Below are 25,327 nucleotides of genomic sequence, written 5' to 3' on the forward strand. Positions count from 1 at the left end.
TTGTCTTCTGTGTATTGCGTTGACCTTATAATAAAATTGTAAACTATACGCATGTATTTGTATTATTTACTACCGTTTATATTTGCAGGCCATATTCAATTATTTTTGTGTTTTGATCCTGAATGCAACTCGCTACCTCCCCCAACTCTGTCAGGAAAACCAATCGATACCGGAACGGATTTGGTGAAAGGGGAACTAAACAAATCAATCGATCACAGAACGGAATGAATGGTAAGACACGGCAAACGACCTTCGACTACTGCCACCACAACAACAACTACTTCTACTTAACACGTGTAGCTGAGCCAGTTGACTTCTTTACACGTTAATTCAACGTTAAAACATTAACAGCCAATGTTAACCAAGAGATAGAATCCTTAGACTTATCATTCAGCAGTGGTGGTCAGCAGTCGTTAATGTTAGCTAAGTTGCTGGTAGTTTGGCTTCAGTTTCAGCCGTTATTAACTGAATCGTTTGTTTCTTTCCAGATTGAAAATGATTTCATTCGCATTGAGACGCCACTTTACTCCCCGGGTAAGCAGATATAGAGCCTCATTTATTCCCTTCATAAAGCATTATTTAAAATTTAATTGAACGCATTGTGCTGATATATTGTAATAAAAAGTCTTCAGTTTTCAGCGTGTAACTTCTCCTTGGTCTCTCCTGACATTTCGTTTTGATTTATGTTTCCAGGGTCAGGCATGGAGATGCATTCAGCCTGTAGTCAGACCTCCAAACTGCTTATTAATGAAGGCTCAGGAATATTATGTCACTTCCACCATGGCCATTAAAATTGCTTCTACATCACAGCTCTCCAGACTAGCATGCACCAACAGGTTGAGTGTGAAGCCTCTGAGCTGCCTAACTTCACGTCTCTGCCATGCAAACCAACAGAGTGCCCCCAAGGGAGGGGACAGGGCACCTGCCAAGGAGAGTTTCAACATGAGGGTCCTTGCTGAAGCTCCCAAACCAGCTTTATACCTGGGGTTTGGTGGCCTCCTCCCCTTCCTCGCAGCCCCGTCACTGATGGCTGCCACACAGGCTTTCTACCCCGAGGTGGCTTTCGCACAGGTGGCCTATGGAGCCTCCATCGTCTCCTTCCTAGGAGGGGCTCGCTGGGGGTTTGCCCTCCCTGAGGGTAGCCCTGCCCAGCCCGACTGGAAGAATCTGGGAAACAGTGTGGTGCCGTCTCTTCTGGCCTGGCTGGCGTTGCTCTGCAGGGAGGATGTCACAGAGGGAGCCCTGGTGGTTCTCATGGGACTGGGACTATCTCTGCATTATGACTTGACCCTGTTACCGGGCTACCCAGCCTGGTTCAAAGCCATGCGGATTGTCCTCACGCTGGTTGCCACATTCTCACTGGTGGCTACTCTGACACTGAAGAAGCTCTGCACTGAGAAGAAGATTAAGGAGCTTCAGAATTAGTCACTTTAACCCTAGCTGTTGTTAAAATGCTAAACTATCAAGATTTTATTTGGATAATTTAGATCTGTCTCCCAATAGCACACTTAACAGTAATAATGTTGTACTCATGAACTGCACAGTGAATGCTGGAAAGTAGATTATTGAGACCATTCAATCATATTTGCATATACAAATATTGCCCAAGCCCTAATTTACAGATGGATGGAAAAGGTATATCAGAGCAGTTGAAAATACTCAGCTGTGTTTGGGTGGCGCAGTGGTAAAGTTCCTGCCCACCATCACAGAGGTTGTGGGTTCAAATCAACCGCGGTGCATCTGGTTTTGTCGAGGGTCTATAAGAACACAATTGGCCCCAGGGAGGAATTAATTGGCATACAGTAATGACTAAATCGGGTAGAAAGGTGTACAAAGCTAATGAAAAGAAAAGACTACTGTACACATGGACTAAACTTATTTAATTTTGTAAACTTTTCAAAAGTGACTCATGTTACAAAATACAAATGGTTGATAATGTATCATTTGCTGTCTAGACAAAGCTCAATGCAAGGCTTTGTTTATGTTAAATGTTCCTAAACATCTTTTATCAGTCCCTCCATGATGAACTGGTGACTGCAGTGATGGAAATACTATGAATAAATAGTATTTTATCCCAAGGTAAAGGTCTGTATATCTTACATATGTCGTCACCTTTCAATAACAAATGTTTTCTTTTGAGATTGAATGTAAAATTTAAATAGTTTATTGGGGGTTACTGAACTCTAGACACTGACATTCACTAAAGGGGAATACCACTAATTTTCCACATTGAACTGTCTTTAATACACCTTTGAGCTGTTGTGTGGAAATAAGAAAAAAGCCCCCCCCCCCCCTTCTGTGTTGCCTAGAAAAGGATGATTGTCCAAGTACAAAAAAGGTTTGACAAACTCATTCACAAATGTCAAATAATAATGTCTAAAGAGTATGCCAATTTAATCTAGGATTAACCGCTTTAGAAATGTAATGCGAAACTAATTTTCTCATCACTTTTAGAGCTAATCAGTTCGCCATGATGACCTGCTCATCAGAACAGCAACCAAAAACGAATCAAACTTTATCCCAAACAGTAATCTTTATTGACCTTTTACAAAATGAAACATACAATTAACGCATATTTACAACTGCACAAGAACATTCCAGAGCTTACAACTGCATATTTAAGAGCTTACAACTGCACATTTAAGAGCTTACAACCGCTCAACATTTTAAGAGCTTACAACTGCTCGAGACATTCAGAGCTTGACATGTTGCATTGAGTTTGTTGCATTGAGTCCGTCCTCGGGTGTTGCATGGAGTCTGTCCTCGGGTGGAGACAAAGAACCAGAAGGGAACCCTGCTTCATTGGCTGCAAGAGAAAACACTGTCAGTAATGCGGCAAGGAGTAGAATAGCAACTTAATTAATGACCATCCAATCAACAATGAAAATTCATCCACATTGGAACGGCTTGGCTCCAGTGTGGATCTCGAACGTCATGTGGCCAGCATGTGACAATTGTGACATCAGTCAGTGGTTCTCAACCTGTGTCACATTATTAGGGGGGAGTCCCCAGATGACAGTTAAGTGACAATTTAAGGACTTAAAACCTTTTTAATACCTTAAAAATATTGGCCAAATTATATAAGAAAGGCTATTTTCACAATATTTAACTGTGGAACAGAGTCAAACTAAACGTAATGCCTCAACTCCTCGTCAGGGTGAGGGGTTCCCAGTTCAAATATGATTGGGTGGGGGGTCACGGTCTGAAAAGGTTGAGAACCACTGATCTATGACATATCTATGATGTATGACTCCAGTTTTCAGCCCAAGTGACTTCGATAACATTTAATTATAGAAAACATGTGAGACAATTGGCGGAGGTACTTCTGTGGCCGGCGGTTTGCAAGTTTAGCTCTGGACCGACTTCTATATAGATTGCCAGCCTCCTGCAGAGCCATGGCGTAAAAAGGTTTAAACCGTTTCACATGATTTATATACACGGTGTCAACTGATAGTTTCAGGACAGTTGCTGCATCTGCACTCGTGTACAGCATTGGTTCTCAAAGTGGGGTCCGGGGACCCCCAGGGGTACTTGAGGGTGTTCCAGTGGGTACCCAGAAAAATGTGTAAATATAGAATCAGAATAATTATGACCTTTTATACTTTGGCTATTCAAAAATAGCAGATCTACAAGCTCATAGCGCGGCACCGAGTGCCGCACTATGAGCTTGTAGATCTGCTATTTTTGAAAAATCTTGAAAATTTGTGAAAATCTTTGAATATATATTTTTTTAAGCGAAGATTTGTAACTCAAATCTTTGCTTCTGGGGGTCCCTGGAAAAACATATTTTTAGATGGGGGTCCGCAGCCAAATACATATCATTTTGGGGGTCCTTGACATGAAAAAGTTTGAGAACCACTGGTGTACAGTACATCATAACAGAACATACTAACTACACAGTACTACAGTGGTCGACAAATGCCATTAACATCGATCCAATTTCTACAGCAGTGAAATCTGGGAACCCTCTGGCAGCCATGTTTAGGGATCTACTTTTAGTAAACTTTAAAAAGCAGCAGAAGAAAAATAGAAGAAAAAAAGGATATATACCTCTCCACCTCCATCTTGTTGGCACTAGAGGCTGCAGCATCTCCGTTAGTGTGAGGCTTCTCCTGTTCTCCATTGGCGTCAACCTTCTCATCCGCCTTCACCTTTTTGGCCACTCCCTCCTTCACTGGACTCTCCTCCTCCGGCTTCCTCTGAAATAATGTGTTCATTCAAACTGAGATTTGCATGGCGAAATATTTTAGAAGCCATGTACTCGTTTTCATCCCAGAAAGAGATAACAATCTATTGACTGTCCAAGCCTTAGTATTCAAAACTTTTGTTGAGTATAGTTTCAAGTAGTTTTTCATGATGTTTGATTTGACTTAATTCTCATTTCCCTCACCTTCTTTCTGACAAGGTGGGAGATGTCAGACACAGGAGTCTTTGAAGCCTCTTCTTTAGCAACAGTGACTTTAGCGGGTGACTTGGGAGAAATCTGGAGGGATACACATTGTTGAAATTGTTAGTTGAGAAACATGGATAACAAAAAAAAAGGACCAGACTGGCATCAATACATGTCAAAGTCTATTCAGTTTCAGCTATAAATCCTACTTTACAGTCCACTTGCACATTAATGGGCTGTTTGTTAACATTCTCAAATTAAAACGTGTCAAAACTTACCAGAAAACTTTCAGTCATGTTCATAATAGAAATATTTTCTACATTTTCAGGTAGACTTCAATCAATCTGTGCTTTTTAAAAAAATGGCAAATAACTGCACAGCAATACAATTAGTTAGGGAGTTTAGCAAGTTCCAAGTCTTTATTGGCTCCGTAATATTTAAATAAAAAAGGCATCAAACAGCAGCACCGGTTGCTGTTAATTAGTGAACCACAGTGGAGCCCAAGACAGAAAGCAATAAGTTCAATTTACAGTCTGGGAATATTGTACATAAACAAAGACCAGTCTACAAACATCTTCAATCTTTTTTATCCCTGCAGAATAACTACTCTCCTTCTCTCTTGAGTATTCTTAAAACAGTGCGGCTTACTGTGGAAGCAGGAGGGTCCATGCCATTTCGTGCGATGGTAGCAGAAACAGAGGAGCCGTCGTTCTGAAAAAGCAGGATTTTTTTTTATCATTAAAAACAAGATTTTTACCTCTGACCTCCATTCAATTTCACAGAACTCCAGTAATGAAATTCCATCACCTTTCATTACTTTTATTTTAAAACAATTCCCATAACTATTTATACAGTATTTTAAGCACCATTCTACCACACAATATAGCTGGCCATACTGACTTTCAAGTCAACAACCCTGCCCTCCATTAATGTGAGGGCAGTGCTCATAAACAAAGCTTTTCATTGCTACTGTGCCATACCAAAGGTGGTTCATTTATGAAGATACACCATTCCGATTGGAGCCACTAGAGGCTTTGTCTCTTAAAAAAAAAAAAAAAAAAAGTATGAAAATGTTGGGAAGCTTGTGACTATTGGGTCCAATATTTAGTTCAGTGACCATGGGGCTAAAGAATGGTTCAGAAGCTGTGTTCACGTTTACTCTTCCATTGGAATGAATAGACTCAAACCTACTTCCGGTCTCCTAAAAAGGCGTCTGCCCACTTCACGCAGATACGGGACGTAAACCAACCGTAGATGGCGAGGCTTGCCATTTCTGTCTTGGGCCATACTCTAGTGAATTTGAGTAACATGGCTGAACCTCACCAGTAGGGCTGCAACTATTGATTATTCTATCGATACAGAATATATCCATCAGCCATGATATAGAATATATCCATCGATACATTTCTAGATATAGAAAATGGCCAATCTACAAGCTCTTGAGCTTGTAGACCATTTGAACTGCTGTATTTCTTTGACGATTTTCCTATAATGACATGCCCATAGTAGGTATAGATTCCTATAATGACATGCCCATAGTAGGTATAGATTATTTATCAATTATCGTATTTTGTATACATCGTTGCACCTCTTTCTCAGCCTGTGCGGCGGTCTGTGTGGCGTCCTCCACTTTCTCCTGGATCTCTGGCAGCAGCGCCTGCAACTCCTCCATCTCCTTCCTCTCCTCTGGCAAGGCATCAGGCCCCTCTGCTTTGTCCAGTATCTCCTTCAGTTTGGCTTGGGACAGAAAAAGAGGTGGCTGTTTAAGCTGTCCACATTAGAGACAACTGTAACGTGGCTCAACAGACTGGGAAAGTTAAAGCCTTCTACTTAGTTGTACACTGGTGTCCCAAAAAGTTAGAGGAAAAAGGGATGGCATCTACATACATTTACAACTCATCACTGGTGACATGTAGCAATTAATGTTCTGGTTTTCAGACAGTCAACAGTAACTACTTTAAATTAGTACAAATGCAAACTCCTTCCTGCTACCGTACTTAACTAGAGCAAAAATATCAGCCACCTTCCTGCTACTAGATCAAGAAATGTCTTGTTTCCTTCCTGGTGCTAGAATCTAAATGTCAGTCTTCTTCCTGCTACTAGGTTACAAGCTGTCAAACCTGTCACTTATATCCAACTCCATGCTGGATCTCTCCCACATTATGAATACCAATTACTTTAATCATAATAACCTACTCATTAACCTTTGTCCAAGAGCAATTTACAATTATAACCACATTACAAAATATTCACAGCATAACTGCCCCATCTCCAATGGTTTGATAAGTTTAATTGTTTTTGTTTAAACACAATAAGTGTACAGACATCAAATTCCAAATTCCATAGCAAATGTAGGAACACGTTATCCTACACAAAGATATTGTATTATCATTATTGCTTACCCAGCCTGCTGTTAATGACAGAGATGGAGCTGTTGAACTGCTCGATGGCCTGGCTGTACTGGAAGAGGCAGTCATGTGTCAATCCCACTTGGTAGTGCGTCTCGGCCAGAAGACGGCTGTCAGCGTCCAGGTGCTTCAACTGGATTTTCAGGCACTCCTGATAGTCCTCCAAGGCCTGAGTGTAGTTCCCTAAGAAGTTAGAAATGCATTTAATTTTTACATCAGACAAGACAATCCTGTGTTGTACAATAGTATACCCGTTTATAAAAAATAAAAACGGTTAAGATGCAAGTAAAATGTTAAGTATTAGAGTTTGATTATGTTGCTACAAGATCTGTTCAATTGAATTAAGGATACAGAGGAGGCCTATGGACAGTTCAGAAACCTGCCTACCAGTGACATAATTATATTAATGCAAGAACAATTGTTTCCATTTCAGCAGGCAAACTTTCCAGGAAGAGAAAGGCTATCGTTGTAATCATCTTGGAATCTCCATTGATGATGTCATCGGTGGGCAGGTTTCTAAACTGTCCACAGCCCGTCAATGAGGCACAGAGTGAGTAGACCTTATGAGCATTTGTGAGGACGACCAATTATATGAAGATATGGTTGAAAATGGGACGTTAAACCCCATCTATTTAGTTATACAATAATCTACAAGCTTCGACATGTCAAAGTGAAGTTGTAGATCTGCTATTTTTTTTAAATATGAACCAAGTATAATGAAATGGCCACAATAGGGGGTACCAGGTTGAAAGTGGTCAACTCGTTTTTTGCTGTCAGAAAAGACTGACATTATACCTGATTCTGAGGACACTTCACCCAACTTCAGGTAAGATTGTGCTGCCATGAGTTGATCATCCTTGCTTTCCTTCCTAGAAATGCAGGAACAAACCCACAGTATAAAACAAATGTCATTGAAAAGCATGTCGTTTAGACAGCTGCTTCAAAGAAATTAGGATACCAAGTAATCAAACATAATACATTGTACCCTTTGCATTCTACATCATCTGCAATAATTTACTCTGTCGTTTGTCGACTAGGGTTCATGCTTGCTCCGATCTCACACGTCTGTTAGACGCCTCAATTGTAAAAACACATTCCTTACGGCTAATCACTACCAGCGCAAGACCATTACCACACCTTTTATAGATGACTTTAGCCACCTCCAGCATCTCCCACGCCAGCTGCAGGTTGCCAACTTCCTCATCGTCACTGTCCTGAAGAACAGGTGAAAGATGAATGGAGTGCAACTCAAAGCAATGTAATTTTGCAGGATAATAGAGTTTATTGGATGAGTACCTTATCAGCTGTAGCATCTCCTTCATCCCCTTGTCCTTCTGCATCACCTTCCATCTCTACATCATCATCTCCCTCCTCTTCTTCCTCATCTGCCCAAATTTCCCAGAGGGAAAATGTAAGTATATGCAAAAGTAAAAAAAGATGATAAGCAACCTGATGTTCAAGCGTTTTCTAAAGTTTACGACTTCAGCCATTTTTAACCCATCTTTATACATTTGACCCCTCTAATACTCATTACAATATGGTGCCATTAATTTCTACCTCTGCGTCCCGAGGGCTGTGGACAGTTGAGAAACCCACCTATCAGTGATCATTGTTTTTTATTAACGAGAGAACAATGGCTTCCATTAAAGCATGCCAACTTTCCAGGACAAGAAAGACTATTAGCTTTGATGATGTCACTGGTAGGCGGGTTTCTGAACTGTCCACAGCTCTCCTCTGAGACACAGACCGAGTAGACAAAAATGGTACCACATCATGAGCATTAGTGAGGGCCAATTATACGAAGATGGTTCAAAATGTGTGAAGTCGTCCTTTACGATGCTTGACGACATCACTTTGGTGAAAAGTACATAATATCAGCAGTTGCTATAAATTTTCAACTTGGAGGGTATTAACAGGAACTGGTTAAAAAAAAGAATTCCAGCCAATTATTCTGGCAGATTTCACAGGACTTATTTGTACATCTCTCAGAACTAAGCCATAATATAATTCCCCATCAGTTTCAATGTTTGGCTAGATTAGAATTGAGGAAAAAATTATAACCTTTAATTTCCCCTTGATTGTCTGTTGACTCCTTCGGAACTTTAGCGGCATCCTCTTCGCAGTCTTTTTTTTCAGCCCCTTTCTTCTCTTCAGCTACCTTCTCCTTTTCAAGGCCACCTTTCTCCCCTTTCTTTTCTACAGCACCATTTTCTTCACCTTCCTCCATTTTTTCTTCAACTTCCTCCCCTTTCTTCTCTTCGCCTAGCTTCACTTTCTTTTCTCCACCTTCCTTCGCTTTCTTTTCTTCCTCCCCTTTCTTTTCTCCACCTTCCTTTACTTCCTCCCCTCTCTTTCCTCCACCTTCCTCCTTTTTCTTTTCTGCAGCTTCAACCTTCTTTTCCATCTCCCCTTTCTTTTCTCCACCTTCCTTTACTTCCTCTCCTCTTTTTTCTCCACCTTTCTCCTTTTTCTTTTCTGCAGCTTCATCAACTTTCTTTTCTGCAGCTTCATCAACTTTCTTTTCTGCAGCTTCAACCTTCTTTTCTGCAGCTTCCTCCACTTTCTTTTCTACAGCTTCCTTCACTTTCTTTTCTACAGCTTCTTCCACTTTCTTTTCTACAGCTTCCTCCACTTTCTTTTCTACAGCTTCCTCCACTTTCTTTTCTACAGCTTCCTCCACTTTCTTTTCTACAGCTTCCTCCACTTTCTTTTCTACAGCTTCCTCCATCATTTCTACACCTTCCCCTTCTTTCTTGGTGTCATCGGCAGCACCGCTTGTCTGGTCTTTCTCATCTCCGTCTTTCTTATCTGAGCTCTTAGCCGCATCGCCAGCCCTTTTAGCTGAATCGCCACCGTTCTCCAGGTCCTCGTTCTCTCCGTCCTTTTCTGCATCTGCGGTTTTATTCTCCTTCTCTGCCATGGCGTCGTAGACCTGAACCCTCAGCTCATCTCTGGTTTTCTCTGCGGAGATTTGTGTTATTTTAGACACTGTAGTAACAATAATATTAGTTTTTTTACACTTTCACATAAAGACACTGGGACTATGCAATAGCACACAGAAATAAAGCCTGATTTATACTTTGCTCAAAGTTTGCTGTAAACCGTTTGTCTCAACACGCGAGCTTGTAGATTGGCCAGCCTCTGCTTTAGGGACGCAAGAGCCCGCAAGTTCTAACACAGATACTGTATGTGGGGAGCTTCATTTGTATTCAAACATGAGTAAATGACCATGTCAAGACCTGTAAAACACTCCTCACCATCAATGTTTTCTGTACTCTCAATGTTTGAGTCTTTGGGTTTATCTTCCCCATCCTCTTCCTCCTCAGGAACTCCCAGCAGAGCGTTGCCCAGGACCGTGTTCTCCATTCTATGAGAAGACCATGACCACAGCAATCAACAATACCCACTGTAAACAGTTATTTTCTTAAACTGAGAATAGTAATAACAAGCAATAAAAACAAAACACCCACACGAGTGTGTGCAGATTTTGACTGGTAGCGCTTATATTGATCTACTCTACCAGCCACAAAGCAGCCATTTTGAAAACTCACTACATTTTAATATGTGCCAGTCACTCTTCTACACAACCGCGCTGGAGAAGTGTACATCACTGTCCATTTCGGGTTCGTTGTTGAAAGCACTAATTTTGTAAACTTGATAATTACTTGTAAAAACATTAATTTCTTTATAAATATGCCCACCTTGCCAGGTCCAGCAGACTTTTTCCACACAAGAAGAAAGCCTCTCCACACTCATCCGCAGTATCTCCATATGTTTTAGCGCTTAAAGAGGAATAAACATAACAATTTACAAAAGGTTCATTTTAAAAGTACTTTAAATCATGCAATAAGATCTTTACTTGCCACCAGTTTCAGATTTTGTAGATGGCAACTAAGTGAGCAGCAGTGTGGAATAGGAAATATGCAATAACCTTTTTTGTATGGCACCTTTCAACATGATACTGAAAGGGTTTAACAGTAAAAAAAAACAAAAACAAAAAACGTTTCAACGGAAAAAATAAATAGTTAAAAAACAAGTCATTTGCATTAAAACAAGAAAACTAAAAGTACACAATCAGTCAAAACTAGGAAATTAAATACAATTCACTCAAAATGGATAGGTTAAAAGTGTCTCACTAATATATTTAGGCGAGGAGTTTCATCATTTGGGAGAGTATTGTAGCATAACTGAGGAGAGCTGCATCTCCCATTTTAAATGTGGGTCATATTCAAGCCCTTTCCCACGGTGGGTCATACGAGGACGTGCTGAATGTAGGTCATATGAGGACACGTTTAAACTCACAGTAGGCTGCAGGCTTCTTGCAGGACATTAACAGCCTCCACCACTTTGCCCATGACCAGGTGCTTCTTGCCAGCACCGATCAGCTTGTTTGCCTCTTCCATGTCGAGCTGAATGGGAACACAAGTCATCATATGAACACGAAAGGACGTGCTTGTTGTGACCGATTCTCTCTTTCCCACGCCACACGCCGACCTGGCGTTTTCAGAATGTAAAAGTCGTCGCAACACATTCGAGTTTCGAGGTTGGACTATGTGTTATTTTGTTACTAAGAGAACAAGCTACTGATCGAACTAGTGTTTTCTTACCTTCAGTGTGCAGATAAGCAATGATAAAGCGTTGAAGTGCTGTTCCTCTGATGTCTCTGCTCCACCGCTTCAGACAGACCAGAGAGACTATTGTTCGTTTGTTTCAACTTGGCGCGAAATATGTCATCTCCTCCGATCTGTTTCCGGGTAAATGAACCAGCGCGGGAGATGACCTTAAAGGTACAGTACATAACATAACATAACATAACAGGGCCACTATTCTAAAGACCAATGAAACAGGATAAAAGTACTGTGTGTGGATAACAAAAACAGAAATAAAGAAAGGAGATAGATACAGTGGTGTAAAGTAGCTAAGTACATTTACTCAAGTACTGTACTTAAGGACATTTTTGGGGGTGTTTTTACTTACTGTTCATCTTTGATGAATTGAGTACAAAGGACCCCAATGGAAAGCCATAGTGCTTTCTTGGGCTCTTAACAGACATTGTATTGAACTGTACTTCCCTCAAGTTCCCTGCATGTGCTTGTCTAAACTGTTGAAAGCATTCACTCAATCAATCAAACTGGAGTATTTCCTATTTTCAATACTTTTACTTCTACTTCACTACTACATCTCACAGGCAAACATTGTACTTTTTACTCCACTACAATGATTAGAAATATATATGCACCATTTACTTTGTAGATTTGGATTATTATTAACCACTTCAGCCCTATTTAAACTTTGGCTATTTGAAAATAGCCAATCTACAAGCTCACAATGCCTCGCAATTGTGAACTTGTAGATCTGCTATTTTCAAAAGATTTTTATACATTTTGTTCATTTGAAAAGTTGTGAAATTGGATATTCTGCATAATTAGTACTTTTGGTACTTTAAATACATTTTGATACCAATACTTTTGTACTTTTACGCAATTAAAATTTGAATTCTGGGCTTTTACTTGTAACAGAGTATTTCTACACTGCAGTATTGATACTTTTACCTAAGTAAAAAATGTGAGTACTTTTTCCAACACTAGATACATTATATGCATGTATTGACAATGAATGACGTGTGTGTGTGTGTGTGTGTGTGTGTGTGTGTGTGTGTGTGTGTGTGTGTGTGTGTGTGTGCGTGCGTGCGTGCGTGCGTGCGTGCGTGCGTGCGTGCGTGCGTGTGCACGAGAGAGAAAGAAAGAGAGAGTGAGAGAGAATAATTGGCAAAATAGTGCCCATGTCATGTCCTGCTGTGAGGGGACAGTAGTTTCTGAGGCCCTCCTGCTGAGTCTACTGTTGTTGACCTGTCAAGTCAAGCCTACACTTGACATCCAATCAGGCTCACACTGAGTCAATCTCTTCCCCCGAGAAAGTGTCATCTGTGATATTTCATATTTCATTAGCAGTGGTGGAAATAGTGCTCACATTTGTTACTTGAGTAAAAGTATCGATACAGCAATGTAAAATACTCTGTTACAAGTGAAAGTCTGGAATTCATTTACTTGAGTAAAAGTACAAAAGTATTGGTATCAAAATGTACTGAAAGTACCAAAAGTAGAAAGTACTCATTATGCAGAATGTCCCATTTCACAAGTTTTCAAATGTATAAAATAGATAAAAAACCTTTTGAAAATAGCCGATCGGCTATGTATGTTTTGTAATAATAATCAAAATCTGCAAAGTAACTAGTAACTAAAGTTTTCAAATAATTGTAATGTAAAAGCATAATATTTGCCTCTGATATTTAGTGGAGTAGAAGTAAAAGTACAGAAAATTAGAAATACTCCAGTAAAGTAGAAATACCTCCAAATTGTACTTAAGAACAGTACTTGAGTAAATGTACTACTTTGCACCACTGCCTATGACCTATCCTAGACTTTTTTCAACTGCTGTGGATTTATAAATGAAGGAGCTAAGTTTATGTGTATAGCACATTTCAACAACAAGGCAATTCAATATGCTTTACACAAACCATTAAACACTTCGACAAGACACAGAGCATTAATGCACATTATAAAAGGACATTTGAAAAAAGCAATATTTTAATAATATAGCATAGCAATACGTAAACTTCAAATGTATTGTCACATCAAATGTTTACAGGTGTAAATGAAGGGGGGAAATTCTTTGTCATATAAGCTCCCATCAATAATAACAACAACAACAACAACAACGACAACAACAACAATAATTATAACAAAAATAATAATACACCTGAAAATATGTGAATCAAATTTAGTGACACCTGCAACCACTGATTATATGGCCTGTTATTTTACTGCTAACACTTACAGGACTATTCATAATAACAACAGATGCAGTGTATTCTCTTTTGTGTGCTATCTATCACAGTGTGCATCCCCTTCACAAGCCCTTATCTTCTTTTACACAGTGGCAAAAGGGGAAGGAGTGCATTTGCAGCTTTTAAAGGAAAAAGAATATCCCACAGGCTTTTGCAAGCAAGAGTACTGGTGATGAACAAGAGTGCCCTTCAAACATCCAGTTGCTTTTGAATTAATGGTGGAGCAGATGTGCCTAATTATCGACCTATTGTGGGCTGAGAGGTGAGCTTGGGCCAACGTTTGATCACTAGCTCGCAACTGTGTTTTCTAATAAGGAGGTTTTTGTCCGTCTGCTGTTATCGGGGCCCTTCATCCCGTGTCCATGGAAACAAACATCGAAGACATGGCTCTGTGACGGAGGAGAGAAGGGGCCATCTGGAGGGTCTGTTTGCAGTGGCAGAAAGTAATTAAGTACATGTACTCAAGTACTGTACCTAAGTACAATTTTCAGGTACCTACTTTTACTTTACTGGAGCATTTCCAAATTTCTACACCTTTACTTCTACTCCATTACATCTCAGAGACCACTTCAGCCCTATATAGCCTACATTTCGGCCATTTGAAAATAGCCGATCTACAAGCTCACAATGCGTTGTGATGTGACGCATTGTGAGCTTGTAGATCTGCTATTTTCCAAAGATCTTTATACTTTTGTTATACATTTGAAAACTTGTGAAATGGGACATTCTGCATAATGAGTACTTTCTACTTTTGGTACTTTAATTACATTTTCATACCAATACTGTTGTACTTTTACTCAAGTCAATTTTGAATTCCAGACTTTAGAGTATTTCTACATTGTAGTATTGATACTTTTACTTAAGTAAAAAATGTTGTACTTTTTCCTACACTTCTGGAGGATCTGTTTGGACAACACCTTATGAGATGTCTGCAAATACGCCCCTGGCAACATTACTACAGTTTTATTGTGCAATTTTGTCTATCAAATCACAAGGGTTATTGCCCAATTTCCATGACCAGTATATGTCAATGTATTTGTTTAAAATGTAAACAGCATTTAATTTAGATAGCATGTTATGTAGACAGATGCCAGGTCATTTGTAGACCTGGCATCCTATAGTGTGCATAGTTTCAATGTACAGATTATTGATTTTTGGGATATTAATACTGTTTAGACTGAGTTATTTTACCTACAGTATAATCCTAGATTACTATTTCTATGCATTTGATGTATTACCTCGTGTTTTCCTTGCTTAGCCGCCTACTGTAAATCGCTCTGGATTAAGAGCATCTGCTAAATGCCTAAATTCTAAATTGATTGAAACTTTAAATGCTAAATGCTACACTTTTTCTTTGTCTTACTTAGGATATCTGTCTTGTGTGATTCCTGTGGACCTCCTGTGCCCACCAGCAGTCCATGTTGACACCAAGAACTTGACCAGTTATAAAATAAAAACAAATCAATTAAAATATTAATTTACACCATGACATTTCCAAATCAATTTGTAACTTCCTTCATAACATTTCAAGGCCTAAAAAAATGCAAGTTCAGGCCTAAAAAAGTGCTGTATTTTCACTCTTTTCGGAAAATGTTGAAAAAGTCTTATATCTTTTGAAATATGTTGAGCATTGTTTGCCTATAATGACATGCCCTGGGCTAGAGAGCACAGTATGCATTGCAGATTGTTTTTCAGGAGTTATGACTGGTAATGTAACATATGGAGCAAGGGTGTATTTAACTAAGGCTAAAGGCTCTGTCATTATGCAAACATACTGTAGCAGCAGTGAAGACTGTGCAGGAAGTGAGACCCACTGTACTGCAGTGAACAAAACAATGTTTTCATGACCCACCACTATTCTTTATAGTGATGCCAATGGCACAATTTAGCAATGCAGGAGAAGTCCTTTGAAGACATTCAAAGGAAGATACACAGTGCATTATCATAAATGTTTTTGTCTGTTCCTCAAACATAGTTCGTCTTCTGTCTAAGGAAGCTGGCTTATTATAGACTGATGGATTTTGTTTTATAGAGCTTGTCTGTAAACAAATCTTCCATTATCTGTTTTGTTTTTGGCTATAACCTTGGGGATTGGGGTGGGGGGATCGCACAGCTAAATTTCAGTTTCATACTTACTCTGTTTTTGTTTCTGCTTTTATTACCATTACATTTTTTTTACTGTGATGTTCAATCCCTTCTGCCTGAAGAAACCCCCCCTGGGGAATATTCAAAAAATCTAATGAAAACATTTTGAAAAGAAAGAGAGAAAAATGTCCTTAACAGGAAGGGGAAGCAAGATTGTGGCTGTACAATTTAGTTGTTTGAACCACATATTTAACAAGCAGGTGCTTAAAAAAGCTGCAAAACATGAAGCGCTCTGTTATAGCCTTGGTTTTTGAGACATTCAGGGAGAGATGGTTGTCCTTACACACCATCGCTCCAGGGTGGTCACCTCCTGCCTGTATAGGCCGATTCATCCCCACAAGAGATCAGTCCCATGTTACATGTTTTATGTTTTTGTGTTTTAAAACTTAACACAATAAGTCCATCTTGGGACAAATAAACTTGACATTGACCTTGTGATAAACAAACAAGAATAACCAAATAGATGGAAGGGGTGGCATTCTCCTGTTTGTATGTTACATGTAGCTGACCGAAAGGTCTAAAACGGACCAAACATGCTTCTGCACACAAGAAATGTGTTCATGATAGGTGTGTAGGAATAAAGCCTTTGTGTCAATGTAAAAGAAAATAAAGAAATATTGCTACACTACGGTACAAGTGAAGACAGGTTGTACAGGTTGAATAAGAACACACACACTCACTCACGCACGCACACACACACACACGCACGCACGCACGCACGCACACACACACACGCACGCACGCACGCACGCGCACACACACACACACACACACACACACACACACACACACACACACACACACACATTAAATTGTAATCTATTTCCTGCCTAATTAAGTCCTCCTGCTCTGAGGAATCTCATTACATTTCATACCAAATATGCTGCATTGCCATAAACATTGGCCATATAAGTTGTTTGATAACAAATACCTGTTGTTTACCTTCCAAGATAATTGTGTGGTGATAATGACATGAAATGAAGTTGTGTAGTTGTAATGACCCTAGTGCACTGCAAATACATGCTGAAATGTACAGTGTGTAACAAGAGCAGCTTCAATGAGCTCCATTCATTACACCAAACAAGCCTGCATGAGAAGGTAATATTTCAACAAGATGTAATAAAGCATGAATCTGTATATGGGGTGGCTGCATGTAGTGTGGTTGTTGTACAGGTTATTATCAAACTTTCTAAGTGTACCCCAATACCTTTTCAGCTGAGTTCCCCCTTCTCCAGCACAAGTGTATGTCTAGATTTAACAGATTTTCTGAAAGCGTAATAAATTGTTCATAACCAATGAAACAATAATAAAATACTTTGAAACTTTCTGAGTACTTCTTGGAGTACTCCAAAATACCCCTAGGGGTACGAAATTTGCGAAACACTGTTGTGGGAAGGTTACATGTTCAGTTCCCAGGCCCAGAGTTGGGAACTGTCATCAAAGTGCCCTTGAGCAAGGCACACACCTAATTGAGCAGTGGTTACTGGCTCTAGTCTAAATGATGTTAAATGAATTTAATAGAAATAGTGCAAATGTTATGTTAGCTTATAGCAGTGATTCTCAAAGTGGGGTATATGGGGACCACCAGGGGTCCTTGGGATGGTTACAGGGGGTTACCAGCAAAATGAACAGTTACATTTTGCTATTATTTTACCAGCTCTTATCCCAATGAGAGAATGGAGAATGACTATGCAGATGATAGGTTTCACTCTCTCCACTGTTGTCTCCCCACCTACGGTTGTAGAATTCTGTACTAAATTTATATAGCAACAAAAATCTTCTCTTATGGAGGTCTCGGGCACAACATATTCTAAAATGGAGGTCCACGGCCTATTATGTATCAATTTTGGGGGCCTTTAACATGAAAATGGTTGAGAACCACTGGTTTATATAGACCTTGGGGTATGGTATGGGAGAGAGAGAGAGGAGAGGAGCTATCACATGATGAAACCTCATGACTCTGTGTGTGCCCATGGCATGTTGTTAACATGGATTATAAAAAAGATAAAATAAAATATGTTAAATAAAATGTGCTAGGGCTTCTCATGAATTAGTAAGATATGATACTTAACACTTTTTTGACCAAACAAATGTGAGTCTGTGGAATAAGTTTGGAAGATGTCGTTTTGGGGCAATTTTTGTATTTCTGTCCTTCTTCATCCTTACAAATCATCAATTATAAAAATGGTTTCACAACAAGGAGAAGACGTAAAATGTCCATCAGGCTATAGCAGAAATGTGCAAAGTCATGCTCTATCATTGTGGTGGACAAACTCGTCTGGGATTGTCTGAAGAGGGGGGGGGGGGGGGGGGGGTCAAGCCAAGCTTGTAGTTGATATTCCTTAGTACGACGGTGTCGCTGCCTGGCCAAAAGGCGAGGGCTGTGGCTAACGTCACTATAGCCATGGATCCAAGAAGGTCATCTGTCATGGCTGAACTTCAACATAATGTTTGCAGTGTATCCCTTTTTAGCACGAACGTCTATATAAACATTCAAATTTCAAATATAAAGTGCAATTATGTACGGGTTCTCAGAAGTACCCGTATGTTCCGTATTGTTCAATAAGAAGCCTTTTAATCTAATTGGTGGTCATTTTCTCATAGAGTTATATTGTATCAGAGTGCAATACACCTCCCAACCGATAGAATCACGTAGTTGAAAACGTAGAGAAAATATGAAGGAAATGGCCACCAATCGCATTAAAATGCTTTATATTGAATAATACGGAATATACGGGTACTTTTGAGAACCCGTACATAATTTTAACATCCGTGGCCATATGGTATGCACTTTATATTTGAAAATGTAACGTTTAAGTAGATGTACGGGCCAAAAAAAGAGTAAGTGCAAACACTATGTTGAAGTTCTTTCATGACTGTCATATAACATAATGACAGTCATGTATCAGGGCTAACGTCACTACTACCTTATCGCGAGAATTGAACTGGTGTATATAGTCTCAAGCGATCTCTTGGCACATTTGCATTCCTCATTCAGACTGCCGAGGTGATCAGAGCTGAGGTATGTATTATGTATTCCACAAAATACATATTTATTATGCAATGTTATGTAACCTAATGTTAGTTTTACACTAATTGGCGTTACCTGGCAACTTTATGTCTTTGTTCAGTGCTCATGTCATGTAATTCAAACGTATTCATTGGATATAGCCTAATTTATAGCCTACAACTTATTTATAGTTAGATCCTATCTACAATAGGCTATGTGGTGTAAGTATGTATATGTAGCAATGTTTTTATGTGTATGTGTGTAATAATGAATGAATGAAAGATTGTAAATCTAGATACACGGACACTTGTTGGATTTTCACATTGTGAAACTGAAACATTTCATTTCGAGGGTGTTTAGATTTTCACCAACACGAAAGCTTGTCTATTCACGGAACAACAAACCACCATTGTTTTTGATAGACATTTCAACAGATTTATATTGGTATTTGACAGTTTATTTGGGTCAAATTCCAAAGTACACTCAAGCAAGCGTAACAATTTCACCTTGACCAGTGAACTCAGGAAGATCGATCATCGAAGTAGGCTGATCGACTGGGGCTCTGAAGCCCCTACACCTACAGGGCTTTTTGTTTAGCGGGTTCATTTGTGGCTTGTAGGTAGGCAGTGGTGGAAAAAGTACTCACATGTTTTAGTTAAGTAAAAGTATCAATACTGCAATGTAGAAATACTCCTTAAGTAAAATTCCAGTATTCCAAATAGCATCAAAATATACTTGCAGTACCAAAAGTAAAATAACTAATTGTGCAGAATGTCCCATTTCAAGTACTGAAGATAGTAAAAAATACATCAAAATTGTACTGAAGTACAGTTCTTGAATAAATGTACTTAGGCGTACTTGAATAAATGTACTTAGTTAGTTACTTTACACCACTGGCTTGCCTTGTAGGCATTCGGAACATGTACATTTGTATTCAGACTCTGAGTCACCAATTGTTGATACAGTCTTTCAAATTCAAATCTGACTACATAGTCTGTAGTGTGTGTGTGTGTGTGTGTGTGTGTGTGTGTGTGTGTGTGTGTGTGTGTGTGTGTGTGTGTGTGTGTGTGTGTGTGTGTGTGTGTGTGTGTGTGTGTGTGTGTGTGTGTGTGTGTGTGTGTGTGTGTGTGTGTGTGTGTGTGTCACCACATCCAAACAAAAACTTGCATCCTTTCATCCTTTCACATAGTCCTACTGAAGATGGCTGCAGGCAAGGCACAAATTGGGAAACTGGCCCCGGACTTCACAGCCACGGCGGTGATGCCAGATGGACAGTTCAAGGACATCAAGCTGTCAGACTACAGAGGTAACGCAACATCACTGAACCGAGGAAATGCTTTGATCCTGCTTCTGAATCCATGCTTTGGGATCCTCTTGTGGAGTGGATTGGATTGAATAGGTCACATTTACACTACTTAGGATAACATGAAACACTAGGGCATCATCACTGACTCCCTATCTGTTGTATTGGCATCCCTATTCATCCAGGTTTTTAAAACTAGAGGTTCGGGCCGCGGCCCTCACATCTAGAGCTCACACTTACGTCGCACCGCCGATCTGACCAATATAACTATATATCTTTGTATCTGTCAGTCCCTTTTATGCCCATATATGGAGATTGCAGCACATTTTGAGCTTGTAGATCGTCTATTTTGTTGTACGAGGAAGTATATAGGGCTCAAGTGCTTAATAGTGTCTCCTTCCCTTATAGGGCAGTATGTTGTCTTTTTCTTCTATCCTCTGGACTTCACCTTTGTGTGTCCGACTGAGATCATCGCTTTCAGTGATGCAGCGGAGGAGTTCAAGAAGATCGGCTGTGAGGTCATCGGCGCCTCCGTTGACTCCCACTTCTCCCATTTTGCATGGTACGAATTTCTCACAGCAATAGCAAACACCCACTTTTCTAGTGTTTTACTGTACTCCTACAAAGTCATATTTCATTTCATTTCTGTGTATCCATGTTCTTACAGGATCAACACACCTCGTAAGCAGGGTGGTCTGGGTGCAATGAAGATTCCGCTGGTGGCTGACACACGGCGCTCCATCTCCACCGACTATGGAGTGCTGAAAGAGGACGAGGGCATCGCCTACAGGTGGGAATGACAATATCACATGGCCATCTCTTAAGCTTAACTTATACTTCATCGTACGCTGCAAATAAATGATTTTCAAGCCAAAAAAAAAGTTTTCCCCCTCGAAAATCAGTTATTTGTACATAGACAGACAGACAGACCTTTATTGATCCTAAGGGACATTCTGTTGTCGTGGCAGCACTGCAGTTAGGATGAAATAAAGATACTATACTTTTATGAAATAAAGATGTAAGGGTAGAGAATAAGTGGTAGGGTTCGCTACCTATTAAAATAGGTAGCGAAGTATAAAAGACCACTTAACATCCAACCTGGCCATCTGCGCCTGGGCTGGTCCAGTGTGCATAATGAATAAGCATCAGTAGATATCAGTAGAGGCATAGGTATCATGTGCATTATATCAATCACCAATAAAAACTTCATAATATGAGCGCTCGGGTGGCGCAGTGGTAAAGTCCCTGCCCACCACCACGGAGGTTGTGGGTTCAAATCCACCGTGGTGCATCCGGCTTTGTCGGGCGACAATGTGAACACAATTGGCCCGTGTTCGGGGGAGGGAAGCCAGGCGAAGAGGTTGATATTAGTCATTGCGCGTACTCCTACGGGCTGGGGCGGTATCAGTCAGCAGGGAGTGGTGTGGGAGGAGTAGAACGAAGGCCCTATGTCCTCCCGGTGGGGGCTCCTCACTGGCAGGTGAGTCAGTAGGATACAACAGCAGTGACAACACAGAAATGTGTGTGGGGAGGAATTAATTGGCATAACGACTTAATTGGGGAGAAAAAAGGGGTTAAAAAATAATTGGCTACTCTAAATTAAAAAATAATAAAATATAAATAGACTTGATGACCTACAATAAAGACTGACCTAGCTGTCTGCACTTGGATACACCGGGTTAGCATAGGGTATGAATCATTTGCAGCTATAAATGTAGGCATTGTGACAAATGACACCATTGTGTTGACAAAGTATGAATTAGGCTTTTGATTCCTGCAGTCCACTTCCCTAAACATTAGAAACAAGAGGGTCAGTGAGCTGTCTAATCATTCCCTGTGTCTATTGTGTCAACCTGGTTATGAGGAAACAGAGGGCATGGCCACAAATTATTCAATGCACCTCCCTAGGGCGGCCAAACGGCTCAACCAGTTATGTCGACGGATCACCTCCACATACTGGATTTATTTCAGACCTCAGGACCTGGGATGTGCATCATCCCTTCCTATCTGCCCTCACTTTGTTTTCCCACTTAACTGAATAAAGTAGAAAATGTTACTCTGAAAGTGTAAAAATTGACCCATAAAGATTTTGCTGTGTACCTGGGTTTATTTATCTTCATCGCAACACCCACCAATCACCAATCTCTAGGCGGAAAAAGTCGATGTACCATTGTGTGCTATAATTTATGTATCCATTTAATAATTTTCTTTTGTGAATCTGTGCACAGTCATGTTTAAACAAACAAAACAAAAAACTATAAAATTGTGATCCATGTGATTTCAGAGGGCTGTTTGTCATTGATGACAAGGGCATCTTGAGACAGATCACCATTAATGACCTTCCGGTAGGACGGTCTGTCGAGGAGACCCTGCGTTTGGTCCAGGCCTTTCAGTTCACTGACAAGCATGGAGAAGGTAATGTGCTACTGCCATTGACGGATCTCTCCACACACTGTGGCAATACTAAAAGAAAACATAATCATAGCCATCCTATGTTTTCTGTGGCCTAAAGACAAGAATGTGTTTAAAGTGGACTCCAAGCTAAAAAAGAGACATTGTAATAATACTATAATGCCAGACTATTGTAAGCCACACCTCGCCTACTCTGCTCTGCAACCTGTTGCATCATCCACATGACCTCAGTGTGAGTCTACTGGTATTTTCATTCTTTGTGATATGTGGCTTATTTTCATTCATACAATGCCAAAGTATCTCAAACTACAGGCTGCTCACAGAGAGTTAATGCTATCTTGATTAGATGGGGCAAAGACCATATGTGCTCGGCCAGGTTCAAAGGCTGTTGCACTTATCAGGGCTAAAATTCACCTTGCGTTTTCCTTCTAAATGAGAGAGGATTAGAGGGAGAGGAAATGTTTAGTGGTTTTGAACTATGGCTTTAAATCCAAAATTATACTAGACCTTGAAAAAGTTTCATATCTTCAAAATTAGATATTCACGAGGGCACATGCTGTAATAGCTTGTGAGTATTTTTATTTGGCAAATCACATGAGCTTACAAATATATTCATTTATTGTTTTACCGTTATACAATGTTCTGCTGCCATTCATCAAATGTGTCCACACAATTAATTGAAAGTTGTTTGAACATTACATTTTTTTCAGAAGGAGCCCTTTCTTAAATCCAGACCAAGAGTTTGTTTGTGTGATTTGTGTACTATACAGTACAAGCAACATCCTTTCAGAACAGGCTAATTGCTTGGCCCTTGGATGTGCTGCTTGAAAACAAAACATTTTTTTTTATTAAATAATCAAAGATAGAAGATAATCAATAGTTACAGCCCTACTCTTGTGTTCAGCAATACACCCGCCAAGTGTTAAGTTGATCGATGAATGTTTTCAATATTTGTGACAGACAGACAGAAAGTACATGCAGTGATAGATATATTGCATGTGTGAGTTGTTGTTGTGAAACTCAAGTTTTGCTCAACAATAAATAATAATAATGAAATAACATAATATTTATTTATCTTTTCAGTGTGCCCAGCTGGCTGGAAACCAGGAAGTGATACCATCAAGCCTGATGTCAAGAAGAGCAAAGAATTCTTCTCCAAGCAGTAATAATGCCACGACCACAGTGTGCAGCCTACTGTAGATCTATAGAGATTACAAATCCAATATTGCACAATATTGAAGTCAGTCAATCAACCACTGTGCCTGAGGAAAAAGACAATTTCAAGCCAACACACCCCATCTGTTATGAGTTTATAGTGGTATTTCTTTTTTAAGAAACTGTGTTAAATGTATAATTGTGTTTACACCATCATTTATGTTTTTCTGTACTAAATATAGATCTGTTATCTTACTTCATTCCTTGCTAATGTAAGACCCAAGGTCAGTAGATGAAAGCTTTTCATAGTGAGGAGGTGACAAATATGTTTTCTTTTTTTATACAGTGGATGACTAAAATGTCAATGGATCATTTAAATAAAGAATATAAAATATAATGCACAGCATTGTGTCCCCTGCTATTACACATAAAACATGTGTCACATATTTACATGTGAATGGTGATGTAGCCTAATTTGTCATATCATAGTGGCAACTTGTTTGAGATCAGATACATTTGAAATAAATTAATATAGTTAAAATATAAGTTTCAAATGTATAAGAAAACATTGCACAACAGTATGAAGTATGAGGTTTTTTTACACATAAAAAATGTTAGGTCATCTTGGGAGGATGGACATCTGGTGCCTTTTTGTGTGACACAGGCTGTGTGAGTGTCCCATTTCTTAGATTGTAGCAATTTGTGTTACACTTATAATTAATTTGGAATGCCACAAATATAAATATTAGGCTATTCAATCAATATTAGTGATAAGAGGTAGCTTCAGAATATCCCAAATCTGTGTAGCCTATGTTATGAAATCAGAGTTTCTATTAAGAAAATGTATGCTTAAAGGTAGGGTAAGTGATATTTTTTGGTTAAAGCAAAATGTTTTTGTTAAAAGGTCAAAGCACTATATTCTTTGTTAAAGAGCATTTGTTCAGTTGCAGGGATCTTCCCGTCTCTCCAGCTCTTTAATAAACAGAAAATACATTTTCAGTTAGGTGACAAAATGTCAGCCAATGAAGAGAGAATGCCCATTTATCCAGTGTTCCAGTTCCAATTTTGTCTGCTCATTTCTTTGTCATCACTTCCCATTTCACTTCACTTTAATCTGTATCCTGTCTGAGTTCTCTATCCTGATTGGATACAATTGGTATCCTGACCTGTTTAATAAAGAGCTGGAGAGACGTGGAGACTCCTGTTACTGAACAGACACTCTATACTATAGAGTGTCTGTTCAGTCTGTGTCTGTAGAGTCTATAGCAATGAGTACTATCAGAATATACTAAAGAACTATTTAACACTCATCTTAACCAAAGAAGATCACTTAGGCCTATCTTTAAACTGGGTGCTGAAATATTATACTGCCTTTAAACACTATGCTTTGTCATAGCCTACTAGGCTATTTTCGAGAAAAAAAACTTTCGCATCTTTTGAGAATTTTTAAAGATTCTTGCCTATAATGACTTGCCCAAAATATGTAGTTCAATGTGGTTCGATTTAATTTAATTTAATTTGAGTTCATAAGCACAACATGCATCAGCTGGGACAGTGATATTTTATTTTGGCCATTGCCAAACAGATTTTTGTCACACTTGACCTTCATGATTTGTTGATTTGGCAAGACTGGTGAGAAACACATGTATAGTATATC

At 39.4% G+C, this 25,327-nt stretch overlaps 3 protein-coding genes across 4 annotated transcripts; 2 read left to right on the top strand and 1 right to left on the bottom strand.

Moving 5' to 3' along the window:
• The first annotated feature begins 142 nt into the window (after positions 1-142).
• On the top strand, positions 143-2,011 carry LOC311045694 (transmembrane protein 69-like). Of its 2 annotated transcripts, XM_084057654.1 has the most exons (3): positions 143-231; positions 489-534; positions 694-2,011. In XM_084057654.1, the coding sequence occupies exons 2-3, from the start codon at positions 496-498 to the stop codon at positions 1,423-1,425; spliced, it is 771 nt and encodes a 256-aa protein (XP_083913780.1). In that variant the 5' UTR covers positions 143-231; positions 489-495; the 3' UTR covers positions 1,426-2,011. The 2 variants fall into 2 exon arrangements, with proteins under 2 accessions (XP_083913780.1, XP_083913779.1); XM_084057653.1 differs by lacking the exon at positions 143-231 and having other exon boundaries at positions 278-534.
• Positions 2,012-2,514: 503 nt separating this feature from the next.
• Positions 2,515-11,512, bottom strand: LOC311045267 (nuclear autoantigenic sperm protein-like). The gene is made up of 14 exons (XM_084057075.1): positions 11,406-11,512; positions 11,101-11,207; positions 10,500-10,580; positions 10,056-10,165; positions 8,860-9,759; positions 8,095-8,183; positions 7,936-8,012; positions 7,594-7,667; positions 6,793-6,981; positions 5,979-6,127; positions 5,039-5,101; positions 4,391-4,483; positions 4,051-4,199; positions 2,515-2,806 (listed from the first exon to the last, which is right to left on the bottom strand). Exons 2-14 carry the CDS (start codon positions 11,199-11,201, stop codon positions 2,800-2,802), a joined length of 2,082 nt encoding a protein of 693 aa, XP_083913201.1. The 5' UTR covers positions 11,202-11,207; positions 11,406-11,512; the 3' UTR covers positions 2,515-2,799.
• Positions 11,513-18,761: 7,249 nt separating this feature from the next.
• Positions 18,762-23,844, top strand: prdx1 (peroxiredoxin 1). Its single transcript, XM_084057293.1, has 6 exons — positions 18,762-18,812; positions 19,990-20,106; positions 20,512-20,665; positions 20,771-20,893; positions 22,388-22,518; positions 23,599-23,844. Exons 2-6 carry the CDS (start codon positions 20,001-20,003, stop codon positions 23,679-23,681), a joined length of 597 nt encoding a protein of 198 aa, XP_083913419.1. The 5' UTR covers positions 18,762-18,812; positions 19,990-20,000; the 3' UTR covers positions 23,682-23,844.
• Positions 23,845-25,327: the final 1,483 nt, after the last annotated feature.

This window comes from Gymnoscopelus microlampas (genome assembly GCF_963454915.1).
Source record: "Gymnoscopelus microlampas genome assembly, chromosome: 5".
NCBI lineage: Eukaryota > Metazoa > Chordata > Actinopteri > Myctophiformes > Myctophidae > Gymnoscopelus > Gymnoscopelus microlampas.